Source organism: Bos javanicus, chromosome 1, assembly GCF_032452875.1.
Source record: "Bos javanicus breed banteng chromosome 1, ARS-OSU_banteng_1.0, whole genome shotgun sequence".
Classification (NCBI taxonomy): Eukaryota; Metazoa; Chordata; class Mammalia; order Artiodactyla; family Bovidae; genus Bos; species Bos javanicus.
The window spans coordinates 110,669,392-110,682,216 of record NC_083868.1 but is presented as its reverse complement, the minus strand read 5'-3'; the positions used below and the strand labels follow the sequence as shown (position 1 = coordinate 110,682,216).

The window sequence follows — 12,825 nt, the reverse complement described above, 5'->3', positions numbered from 1 at the left end:
TTCAAGATCATGGTGAAGAACTAGCATTGGACAAACCTTCTTTGGCTATTAATTTTTATTCATAAATCTTGAAGTTCATGGCATGGGCCTCTTGGGAAATAATCTGAAAATCAGATAGATCAGACTTTGTGAATTTAACTATGGGATAACTTGTGGGTATGAGAATATACTGTTCACTAGGTCCCTTCACGTGTCTTTTGGATTGGCCTTCAGTTCAGTTCAGTCGCTCAGTCGTGTCCAACTCTTCGCGACCCCATGAATCGCAGCACGTCAAGGCTGTATATTATCACCCTGCTTATTTAACTTACATGCAGAGTACATCATGAGAAACGCTGGACTGGAAGAAGCACAAGCTGGAATCAAGATTGCTGGGAGAAATATCAATAACCTCAGATATGCAGATGACACCACCCTTATGGCAGAAAGTGAAGAGGAACTCAAAAGCCTCTTGATGAAGGTGAAAGTGGAGAGTGAAAAAGTTGGCTTAAAGCTCAACATTCAGAAAACAAAGATCATGGCATCCGGTCCCATCACTTCATGGGAAATAGATGGGTAAACAGTGGATTGGCCTTACTGATCGTTAATAATCAAAATATTAACATTCAACTTCACCAAGATTATAGGAACAGCATCCTTAAGTGCAGTACTATCACTCTTCTTTCAAAATCAAATAAATTGTCTAGGTTTGGGGTAGAAAATTGGTTTTTGGGTAGTGAATGTGCCCCAGTTGTGTCCTGCAGGTTAGGAACAGGATTGGGCTCATTGGCCTGCCCAAGGAGTCTAAGTTGAAAGCAGTGGATCAAGGGTGGACTTAGAGATGAAAAAAAGGGTCTGGAGTTGGAAACCACTTTGTTATCAAGAAAGCTTGTAGAGCCGAGCCTGAGACAATCCCTGAAATATTGTGTAGGAGAAGGAAGTCTTTAATGGAGCAGAATACCTCCTGGGCAGGAGTCCCTCTGAAGGGGACAGCTTATGTGGCCAGATGTGAGTCCTTTTCAGGGCTCAGTAAGGAAAGAAGAATCTCTGTTCTTGTTGGGAGTACCCGCTGATCTGGTCGACTTTCTGCCTTTTGTGGATATGTTCTGACATTCTATTGAAATGAACATTACTTTAAATAAAAAGTTATCACATAGAATGGTTATTAATACTGAAAATAGAACACCCTCAAAGTATGTTCAAAGGGATTCCTGAGAAATGTTACTAAAGAAGTATTCTGGGGTCAGATTTTAAGTTTGAAACATATTCTACATCTGTCTTCTTTTGGTGATTTTTTTTACATATTAGCATACTAAAAGCTGTGAGAAGTCTTACAATAAATCTGTTTTTTGCAATCATAGTTTCCTATGAAACCATTAATTGTGGTGGAGGCTTACTGTAGAACACACCTTGATAACACTAAAATAAGGGTTAATGAAACATTTGGTATGGTGAGGAAACTGCTAAATATCAGGCAAAAGTCCCTTGATTGGTACTAAAAGGAGATTGAGAAGCTGGAGCTAAACCGTAAAAGCTTAAATCAGAACATCTGTAAAGCATGTTGCATTGGGCCATTTGCATAGTTGGTGCTTGGTCATTTCTTTCTGCAGTTTTACTGTGTTTGTTGTTTCATGGGAAAGGAGATGAAAATGCCTATTCTTGCCAGTTATATGACAGCCAAATTGCTGTCAGCAGGGTAGATATCAACTAATCTTTCAATTAAGGAACCACTGCAATTTTGAAGCAGTCATGGTTTCTCCTTGCCTTCAAGTTTTAATATCTTGGTAACTGTCAGTATAAATTTAGGTTTTTCCTCTATGGTTGTTAATGTTCTTTCTAGTTAGATAGATAGATATATAGATAGAGATAGGTATATACATTTTTATTTTTCAAAGTAAAAATAGAATTAATTTATTCTACAGGATTCCTCAAGTGAGTGACAGACAACCATCTTTTGTAATTTTGAAAGAAGAAAATATTTGAAGTAGCCAAAGGCTCATTCAGCTGGCCTCATTTTAGAAGTAGGCAGAAAGGCAAATCAAATTCCTGTGGAGTAAAACAGGTATCCAGAATAAGTGAATTAAACAGGCTGGGTGGGAACTACAGTGCTCAGAAAAGCATATGTTCATTGCATGAGGCAGCTGCTCCAGGAGACAGAATTGTGGGCTGTTGTTTCTGAATTTCTTGATTTTTATAGAAAAGCAGAGAATATTCATCTTTATGTAAAATCACTCAAATTTTAAAGTAGTTCTCATTAAAAAAAAACAAACACTCTGCAAGTCAAATAAAACATATTCAGGAACTGATTTGCAGCTTCTAAATTAGGCAAACATAAGATTGTTCATAATGAAGCAGGCCAAAGGCTAACAGTTTTGCCAAGAGAATGCACTGGTCATAGCAAATACCCTCTTCCAACAACACAAGAGAAGACTCTACACATGGACATCACCAGATGGTCAATACCTAAATCACATTGATTATATTATTTGCAATCAAAGATGGAGAAGTACTATACAGTCAGCAAAAACAACACCGGAACCTGACTGTGGCTCAGATCATGAACTCCTTATTGCCAAATTTAGACTTAAATTGAAGAAAGTAGGGAAAACCACTAGACCTTTCAAGTGTTACCTAAATCAAATTCCTTATGATTATACAGTAGAAGTGACAAATAGATTCAGGGGATTAGAGCTGAAAGCCAGAGTGCCTGAAGACTATGGACAGAGGTTTGTGACGTACAGGACGCAGTGATCAAGACCATCCCCAAGAAAAACAAATGCAAAAAGGCAAAATGGTTGTCTGACAAGACATTACAAATAGCTGAGAAAGAAGAGAGAAGCTAAAGGCAAAGGAGAAAAGGAAAGATATATCCACCTGAATGCAGAGTTCCAAAGAATAGCAAGGAAAGATAAGAAAGCCTTCCTCAGCCATCAATGCAAAGAAATAGAGGAAAACAATAGAAAGGGAAAAACTAGAGATCTCTTCAAGAAAATTAGAGATACCAAGGGAACATTTCATGCAAAGATGAGCACGGTAAAGGACAGAAATGGTATGGACCTAACAGAAGCAGACGATATTAAGAAGAGGTGGCAAGAATACACTGAAGAACTATACAAAAAGATCTTCTTGACCCAGATAACCACGATGGTGTCATCACTCACCTAGAGCCAGACATCCTGGAATGCGAAGTCAAGTGGGCTTTAGAAAGCATCACCGCAAACAAAGCTAGTGGAGGAATGGAATTCCAGTTGAGCTGTTAAAAATCCTAAAGATGATGCTGTAAAAGTCCTGCATTCAATATGCCAGCAAATGTGGAAAACTCAGCAGTGGCCACAGGCCTGGAAAAGGTCAGTTTTCATTCAATCCCAAACAAAGGCAATGCCAAAGAATATTCAAACTACTACATAATTGCACTCATCTCACATGCTAGCAAAGTAATGCTCAAAATTCTCCAAGCTAGGCTTCAACAGTACATGAACTGAGAACCTCCAGATGTTCAAGATGGGTTTAGAAAAGGCAGAGGAACCAGAGATCAAATTGCCAACATTTGCTAGATCATCGAAAAAGCAAGAGAGTTCCAAAAAAACATCTACTTTTGCTTTATTGACTATGCCAAAGCCTTTGACTGTGTGGATCACAACAAACTGTGGACAGTTCTTAAAGAAATGAGAGTGCCATACCACCTGACCTGCCTCCTGAGAAATCTGTATGCAGGTCAAGAAGCAACAGTTAGGACTGGACATGGAACAATAGACTGGTTCCACATTAGGAAAGGAGTATGTCAAGGCTGTATATTGTCACCTTGCTTATTTAACTTATATGCAGACTACATCATGCAAAATGCTGGGCTGGATAAAGCACAAGCTGGAATCAAGATTGCTGGGAGAAATATCAATAATCTCAGATATGCAGGTGACACCACCCTTATGGCAGAAAGCGAAGAAGAACTACAGAGCCTCTTAATGAAAGTGAAAGAGGAGAGTGAAAAAAACTGGCTTAAAACACAGTGTTCAAAAAACTAAGATCATGGCATCTGGTCCCATCACTTCATGACAAATAGATGGGGAAACAGTGGAAACAGTGACAGAATTCACTTTCTTGGGCTACAAAATCACTGCAGATGGTGACTCCAGCTGTGTAATTAAAAGACACTTGCTCCTTGGAAGAAAAGCTGTGACCAACCTAGACAGCATATTATAAAGCAGAGACGTTACTTTGCCAACAAATGTCCATGTAGTCAAAGCTCTGGTTTTTCCAGCAGTCATGTATGGATGTGAGACTTGGACTATAAAGAAAGCTGAGTGCCGAAGAATTTTTGCTTTGAAATGTGATGTCAGAGAAGACTCTTGAGAGTCCCTTGGACAGCAAGGAGATCCAACCAGTCCATCCTAAAGGAAATCAGTCCTGAATATTCATTGGAAGGACTGATGCTGAAGCTGCAACTCCAATACTTTGGCTACCTGGTGAGAAGAACTGACTCATTGGAAAACTCCTTGATGCTGGGAAAGATCGAAGGCGGGAGGAGAAGGGGACGACAGAGCTTGAGATGGTTGGATGGCATCACCAGCTGATGGACATGAGTTTGAGTAGGCTCCAGGAGTTGGTGATGGACAGGGAAGCCTGCTGTGCTGCAGTCCATGGGCTCGCAAAGAGTCGGACACGACTGAGTGACTGAATTGAACCAGGGTAATGATTCTTCAGGATAAAAGTAAAGCTGCTTTGGCAGAAGAATATATTTTGATAACCAAGTTAGAACTTTAGCAGTAAGATATAAATACCACACTAATTTTTTAAAATAAAAGGAATAGAATGCCACACAAGAGGAAATTGTGTTCACAAATAATTTTGTCTTAAATATTGCTACTCTTCTATACAGTAGAACTTATATGTTAGTGACATTTCCGATCCTGTGTAATCTCTTGTTGACATTGTTAAAGTTGCCAAAGGTCCTGATAATAGGTAAAGGAGCTTGGGTTCTGCCTCTGTGGTTTTACAGAGTGCTTATGACTTTTCTCTGCAAAATAAGAATTCTTTCTAGTTTAATTGAATCCTACGTGATTTACCTACCTATATACGTGGGCTTCCCACTCTCATTGTCTGTTTTCTGGAAAGGTAATATAATTTTCTGGATGCATTTAGATAGTGATTGATTCCAATAGAGTGGTTACAGCAGCCACTTCTGGTAGTCATATGTCAATGTCTAAAATCCATTTCCCAAGAACTCTTGAAGTACTATCTTGTTTTGATTGATTTCTCTGTTGCAATTCTAATTTTCCCCTTGATAGTTAGATGCCTTTGCCTGTCAGGTCTTGGTAGGACACAATCCTGAAAATCCTCCACTCTAATTTTTTCATACCTTGAACTTCCATCTGTCATCTCAAATTGCTGCAAAACCAGTTTGATGGAAAGACTAAAAATAAGTGAATTCTTCAAGCCAAGAGCTTGACAAAAAGAAGTTTAGGCTTCAAGTGGTAAAATACCCGATGATGTGATTGGCTTTCTTGTTGTCTTTTCTAAAGCATTTGGCTACAGAATGGAGGGAAGTTAAAAGGACATTTAAAAGTATTTTCCTTTAGAATATTCTCATTATGAATAATGCCGATAATGATCCAAATGAAAGTATGTAAGAAGAGACAATAATACCTTTCCCAAATTTGTTTTAGAACTCTGGGATTCTTACCACAATCCATTTTAATCAAGTTGGCTAAGGGAAAAACTGGAAAATAGATAAGGGTAATGACTGTGTTGTTCTCATGGTTGAGTTGGCAAGAGGGTTATAATACAAGTCATCTAACTCCCAGTACAGGACTCTGTCCACTACAACATGCTGTTGGTCTTAACTGTTTTCAGGAACACCCTCTGAGTAGACAACAGCATGTCCTCACATCAGTCAACATAGTGTTCAAATTCCATGCAGTATTATGACTTTTAGAGAAAAGCATGTGCTTGCATAGTACATATTGGATTACAATATTTTATGAATTATTTATTTCATAAACAATATATACAATAAAAGTGAACATTAATACCTTTCATGAATGTCATTTTTAGCCACATCAGTTTGATTGAAAGAAGTAAAGTAGCGTTAGCAAAGACAAAACAGAGTGAACTAATGTGACCTAACTTATCAGGGAGTGTTGTCAGAGGGCTTGAGATGTGATTTACAAGTAATATTCATTTGGGGAATATGATGTTATAAAGTTTTAATGTGTATTTTTTTTCCTAATTACAAATAGTAAAATGTTTGTAAAATCTTCAAGTTCTTTAAAAAAATATGTATTGTTTTTGGCTGTGCTGGGTGTTTGTTGCTGTCCTTTTTGTGTGTGTCGGCTTTCTCTAGTTGCGGTGAGTGGGGTGGGGGCTACTCTTCACTGTGGTGTGCGTGCTTCTCGTTATGGTGGCTTCTCTTGTTGTGGAGTACAGTCTCTAGGCACACAGTCTTCAGTAGTTGCAGGACACAGGCTCAGTAGTTGTGGCTCGTGGGCTCTACACCTCAGGCTCAGTAGTTGTGGTTCACAGGCTGAGTTGCTCTGTGGCATGTGGAATCTTCCTGGACCAGTGATCCAACCTGTGTCTCCTGCATTGGCAGGTGGACTCCCATCCACTGAACCACCAGGGAAGTCCTAGAATTATTTTCTGGGTAAATCTTAATAGCTGCAATGGGCTTTTTAAAAGAATTTAAATTTTTATATAATTTTAAAGGTTATACTACATTTACAGTTATTATAAAATATTGGCTATATTCCACATGTTTTATTAAGGAATGTTTATACAAATTTCATTTAACCCCAAAATATACTAATGAGATTAAATTTTCTTCAAATATTTCTGGACTTTTTAACCTATTTATCAACCTTAGATAAACACATATAATGAGATTAGGTGCTTTTTTAATTCTATTTTATTTTTATAAAAATTTATTGAAGTATAACATATATAAGAGAAAAATGCACAAATAATACATGTACAGCTAAAACTAAATTTCACAAAGTGAATTTCTCATGTAATCAGCACCCAGATCATGAAACTGAACATTGACATCCCCCTAGAAGCCCTCTTGTACTTATCTCAGTCATCTACTTAAAGGAAACTAGCCTTGACTTATAACACCACGGATTAATTTTGCCTATTTTTGAACTTTATGTAAATGGAATAATAGGGTGTGTATTCTTTTGCCTAATTTTCTTTACTTAGCATTATGTTTGCAAGATGCATCCCATCTTGTTATGGGTAACTGCTGTTCGTTCATTCTTATTGCTATTCAGTTTTCCATGGTATGAATATACCATGATGGATTTATCTATTCTGCTATGAATAAGCATTTGGCTGTTCACACTTTGGGGCTGTTAAAATCAGTGCTGCCATGAACATTTGTATGCATGTCTTTGGTAAACATTTAAGCACATTTTTCTATTGGATATGTACCAGGTGTGGAAATTCTGGGTCATGGCATTATGCATATGGCCAGGTTTCATAGGTCCTACTATTTAGTTAAAGTAGTTGTGCAATTTACATTCACACAAGGAGTGTTTGGAAACTCTTGTTGACCTGTAAATTACAACTTGCTTTTTGTTTTTTTTCTTGTTAAGTCTTGGCATTCTTTCCATGTCAGGACATAAAGATCTACTTCATTCTTTTTTTAAAATATAGTATTCCATAGGAACATAGGTTACTTAATGTTTCTCTAATATTGACCATGAAGGTGTTTCATTTTTGTTATACCTTTTTACAACATAGTTTGTAACACAGATACATTCACATGTACAAATTATTCATTACATATATACAAGTGATTTTATAACTTTTTATTTTGAAATAATTTTAGACTTATAGAAAGTTGCAAAAATAGTACAGCACTATACCAAGCCCCTCCAATGTTAACATGTTCCATCAATGTGGTACAATTATAAAAATTAAGAAATTAGCATTGGTATAATACTATTAACTAACCTACAGATTTTATTTGATTTTATCAATTTTTCCACTGACATCTTTTTTCCAGTCACAATTCAATTTGGGGTCAAATTGAATTTAGACTGATTGCATTTAGACCTCGTATCTTTTAATCTTCTTTGATCTGTGACAGTTCCTCAGTCTTTCTTTGTCTTTTGTGACTGGAGGTTTTTGAAGAGAACTGGTCAACTGTTTTGTAGAATCCCCTCAATTTGGGTTTGTCTGATGTTTACCCATAGTTTTATAGACAGTATTAATTTTTTAGCAAGAATACTACAGAAATGATGTGCCCTTTCCAGTGTATCAAGTCAAAGTGTAATAACCTCAATATGTTTTTTTGCAGATGTTGTTAAACCTTGATCACTTGGCTGAGGTGGTGTTTCCAGCTTCCTCCATTGAAAAATTATCATTTTTCCCTTTATAATTAATAAATGTTAGTTAATTATAATTAATAATATTCTCAAAGTTATTTTTGAGAATATTCAAATGTTCTATTTCTCCTTAAACTTTCACCTACTTTTTACCATAGATTTTGCTTACAACAGTTATTATTGTTCTTGTCTAATGCTTTTTATTTTTCTCATTCCTTCTATATTTTTTAATTGGAGTTTTTCTGTAAGGAACAACTGTTTCTTCTCTCCTATTTAACTATTAAATTATTTGTTAATGTCAATATGTTACCATCTTTCTAAATTCCATATGGGAGAGGGAGAGGGTGGGAAGATTTGGGAGAATGGCATTGAAACATGTAAAATATCATGTATGAAACGAGATGCCAGTCCAGGTTCGATGCACGATACTGGATGCTTGGGGCTAGTGCACTGGGACGACCCAGAGGGACGGTATGGGGAGGGAGGAGGGTTCAGGATGGGGAACACATGTATACCTGTGGTGGATTCATTCTGATATTTGGCAAAACTAATACAATTATGTAAAGTTTAAAAATAAAATAAAATAAAATCACAACCTAAAAAAAAAATGTCAATATGGATTCATTTACTTTTATTTTGTGGGTTATAATGCAACATTACAGTTATATATTTTGTTGCTCAGTCGTTCCAGTTCAGCCATTAGGAGCTCTTTCACATGGCACCTGTGCCCTTTCAAAATGCCTCTGTCTTCCCTTGAACTCTTCCTTACTTTCAGGCATCATAAAATGTACTAGACTCATCTTAAATTTTTCCTGCTCCACCCCTGCCAATGCAGGAGATGTAAGGGACATTGGTTATATATAACCTTGTCCTGTATTTTCCAAGTCTCCTGTAAATATGTTGTCATACTTTCATAATTTAAAAAAAGTTAAAAAATACTGGATTATATAAAAATAAACATATGGTAAAGAAAAAAATGTGATCATGGCATAACATGTAACGCACTAGTGAAGAATAACATCAACACTAGATAGAAAGATTATTTTAACTGTATTGGGAGGATGAGGGGAAGAAGGCTCTGTCTGTGTGCATGTGGTGTATGTGTGTGCGTGTGGTGTGTGTGCATATGTATATATCTCTGTAGGCGTGTAGGTATGTACAGGAGAGTTAATTCTTTTTAGGATTGTGTTAGAGACTGCAAGCTACCCATCCCAACATACATTCTCCTTCCTTCCTTTGTAATAGAATTATGGATATATCTGATGGTTAATCTTTCCAGTTAAAACATTACATTTTTCAGATTCACTTTCAGCTAGGTACAGTCAGATATTTAGGTTCAGGAGAGGTATACAGAGGTACTTCCAGGAAGTCTCCTTGAAAGGGACTGAGGAGCCTTCTGCTGCTTGGTGGTCTGGAATAGGAAAGTAATGGTCAGTGTTTTTGCCATTATCATAGACTATGAGAATAATGAACACACACCAATCATAGTAGACAAGAGAGTTGAAAGGATCCTGGGGCTGTGATGATACATTCAAGCTATCATATATCAGCATTGGACTGGCTACCAATACGTTCATCTTATGTAAGATAATATACTTCTGTATATTTAAGTCATCATATTCAGGTCTCAGTTAAGTAGCAGAACCAGAGCTTAACTGATTTGTAATTCACTAGGTAATATCTAAAATGAAATTTAAGAAATAACAGTGTAAATATGTTATTTAATAATGTAGAGGTAAATACAAGAAGAAAAAAGTTGAAAGTAATTATTTTTGGCAGTAAAAATTGGGGTAAAAGCAAATGATTAATATTTTTTCTAACTCAGTAATATTTGACATTTAACATATATTACTTTGATAAAAGTTAAACTGTTTAGGTACATTTTAATTAGTATTTCAAGTAAAAATACATCTTCATTGCAAAAATTCAAACAATACAAAAGATAAAGAGTACAAGTTATGCTTCCCTTCAATATTTGTTGCATTTCTCCTGCCTGTCAGTTCTACTCTGTCCCCAGGGATAATGGCTATTTGGCATGTATCTCTGGAGAAAGCAATGGCAACCCACTCCAGTACGCTTGCCTGGAAAATCCCATGGACAGAGGAGCCTGGGAGGGTGAAATCCATGGTGTTGCGAAGAGTTGGACACGACTGAGCGACTTCACTTTCACTTTTCACTTTCATGCATTGAAGAAGGAAATGGCAACCCACTCCAGTGTTCTTGCCTGGAGAATCCCAGGGATGGCAGAGCGTGGTGGGCTGCTGTCTCTGGGGTCGCACAGAGTCAGACATGACTGAAGCAACTTAGCAGCAGCAGCAGCAGCATGTTTCTCTGTATACTTTATCTATATATTCACTTTGCCTATAAAAGAGGCATAGTTTTCTCCTTTTATTTTTATTAAAAGTGGATTTAATTTTTAAAAATTTTTATTGGAGTATAGTTGATTTATGATCTTGTGTTAGTTTCATGTGTACAGCGAAATGAATCAGTTGTACATATACATAAATCCACAAAGGTCCATCTGGTCAAGGCTGTGGTTTTTCCAGTGGTCATGTATGGATTTGAGAGTTGGACTGTGAAGAAAGCTGAGCGCCGAAGAATTGATGCTTTTGAAATGTGGTGTTGGAGAAGACTCTTGAGAGTCCCTTGGACTGCATGGAGATCCAACCAGTCCATTCTGAAGGAGATCAGCCCTTGGATTTCTTTGGAAGGAATGATGCTAAAGCTGAAACTCTAGTACTTTGGCCACCTCATGTGAAGAGTGGACTCATTGGAAAAGACCCTGATGCTGGGAGGGATTGGGGGCAGGAGGAGAAGGGGACAACAGAGGGTGAGATGGCTGGATGGCATCACCGACTCGATGGACATGAGTTTGAGTGAACTCCTGGAGTTGGTGATGGACAGGGAGGCCTGGTGTGCTGTGATTCATGGGGTCGCAAAGAGTCGGACACGACTGCGCAACTAAACTGAACTGAACTCATTTTTAAATATTATTTTCCAGTATAAACATTAAGAGTATTGAGTAGAAGTCCCTGTGCTGTACACAGATTCTTATTAGGTTCTTATTAGTTATTTACTGAGATGGCCAAAAAGTTCATTCAGGTTTTTCCTTAAGATGATACGGAAAAACCTAAATGAATGTTTTGGCCAACCCAATATTCTTTATATAGTACTGTGTATATGTCAATCCCAATCTCCCAATTTATTTCTCCCCCTCCTCATTCCCTGGTAACTGTTTATCTTCTATATCTATGACTCTGCTTCTGTTCTGTAACTAAGTTCATTTATACCCTTTTTTTACATTCCACATATAAGTGATATCATATGATATTTGTCTTTCTGTGTCTGACTTCACTCAGTATAGAAATTTCTAGGTCCATCCATGTTGATGCAAATGGCATTATTTTGTTCTTTTTTATGACTGAGTAATATTCCATGTCCTGGCTATTTTAAGTAGTGCTGCAATGAAAAAAAAGGTTCTAAAGTTTTATAAAGTACTGATGAGGACATATTTAGATTTATAATAGTTGTTATTTATTTATATTTTTAGGATTCAAGATGCAAGCATGAAGTTAAAAAGTTACCAAGATGAATTTCAGAGGGTACAGAAAGAATTGAGTCAGTTGCAACATGAGTTAAAAATTAAACAAAAACAATCACAAATCTTCAGGTAAGATTACCTTAAAAAATGGAAAGTTATAGTATTGAAAAGGTACACTCATTTAATACTAAGTTTAGAAACATTCAAACACATTTTAATAATATAGTTTGTTTTTATATAGCTTAATATTACAGTGTTGTTAAAACATGTAAACACTTTTTTTTAAGCTATTATGTCAACTGAATATTTTCACCAGTAGTATTTTTTGGGGGGCTGAACTAAAAAGCCTCTTGATGAAAGTGAAAGAGGAGAGTGAAAAAGTTGGCTTAAAGCTCAACATTCAGAAAACTAAGATCATGGCATCTGGTCCCATCACTTCATGGGAAATAGATGGGGAAACAGTGGAAACTGTGTCAGACTCTATTTTGGGGGGCTCCAAAATCACTGCAGATGGTTATTGCAGCCATGAAATTAAAAGACGCTTACTCCTTGGAAGGAAAGTTATGACCAACCTAGATAGCGTATTGAAAAGCAGAGCCATTACTTTGCCAACAAAGGTTCGTCTAGTCAAGGCTATGGTCTTTCCAGTGGTCATGTATGGATGTGAGAGTTGGACTGTGAAGAAAGCTGAGTGCCAAAGAGTTGATGCTTTTGAACTGTGGTGTTGGAGAAGACTCTTAAGAGGCCCTTGGACTGCAAGGAGATCCAACCAGTCCATTCTGAAAATCAGCTCTGGGATTTCTTTGGAAGGAATGATGCTAAAGCTGAAACTCCAGTCCTTTGGCCACCTCATGTGAAGAGTTGACTCATTGGAAAAGACTCTGATGCTGGGAGGGATTGGGGGCAGGAGGAGAAGGGGACGACAGAGGATGAGATGGCTGGATGGCATCACCAACTCGAGTGAGTCAGTGGACGCGAGTTTGA

The 12,825-nt window shown here is 37.1% G+C and overlaps 1 protein-coding gene across 3 annotated transcripts in view; it reads left to right on the top strand.

Moving 5' to 3' along the window:
* The window catches only part of LEKR1 (leucine, glutamate and lysine rich 1), a 214,911-nt gene that overhangs the window by 51,675 nt on the left and 150,411 nt on the right, over positions 1 to 12,825 (top strand). For all 3 annotated transcript variants that reach the window (XM_061417727.1, XM_061417712.1, XM_061417718.1), the window contains one exon: positions 11,851 to 11,970. In XM_061417727.1, coding sequence (XP_061273711.1) covers positions 11,851 to 11,970 — 120 coding nt within the window. The remainder of the gene's footprint in view (positions 1 to 11,850; positions 11,971 to 12,825) is intronic.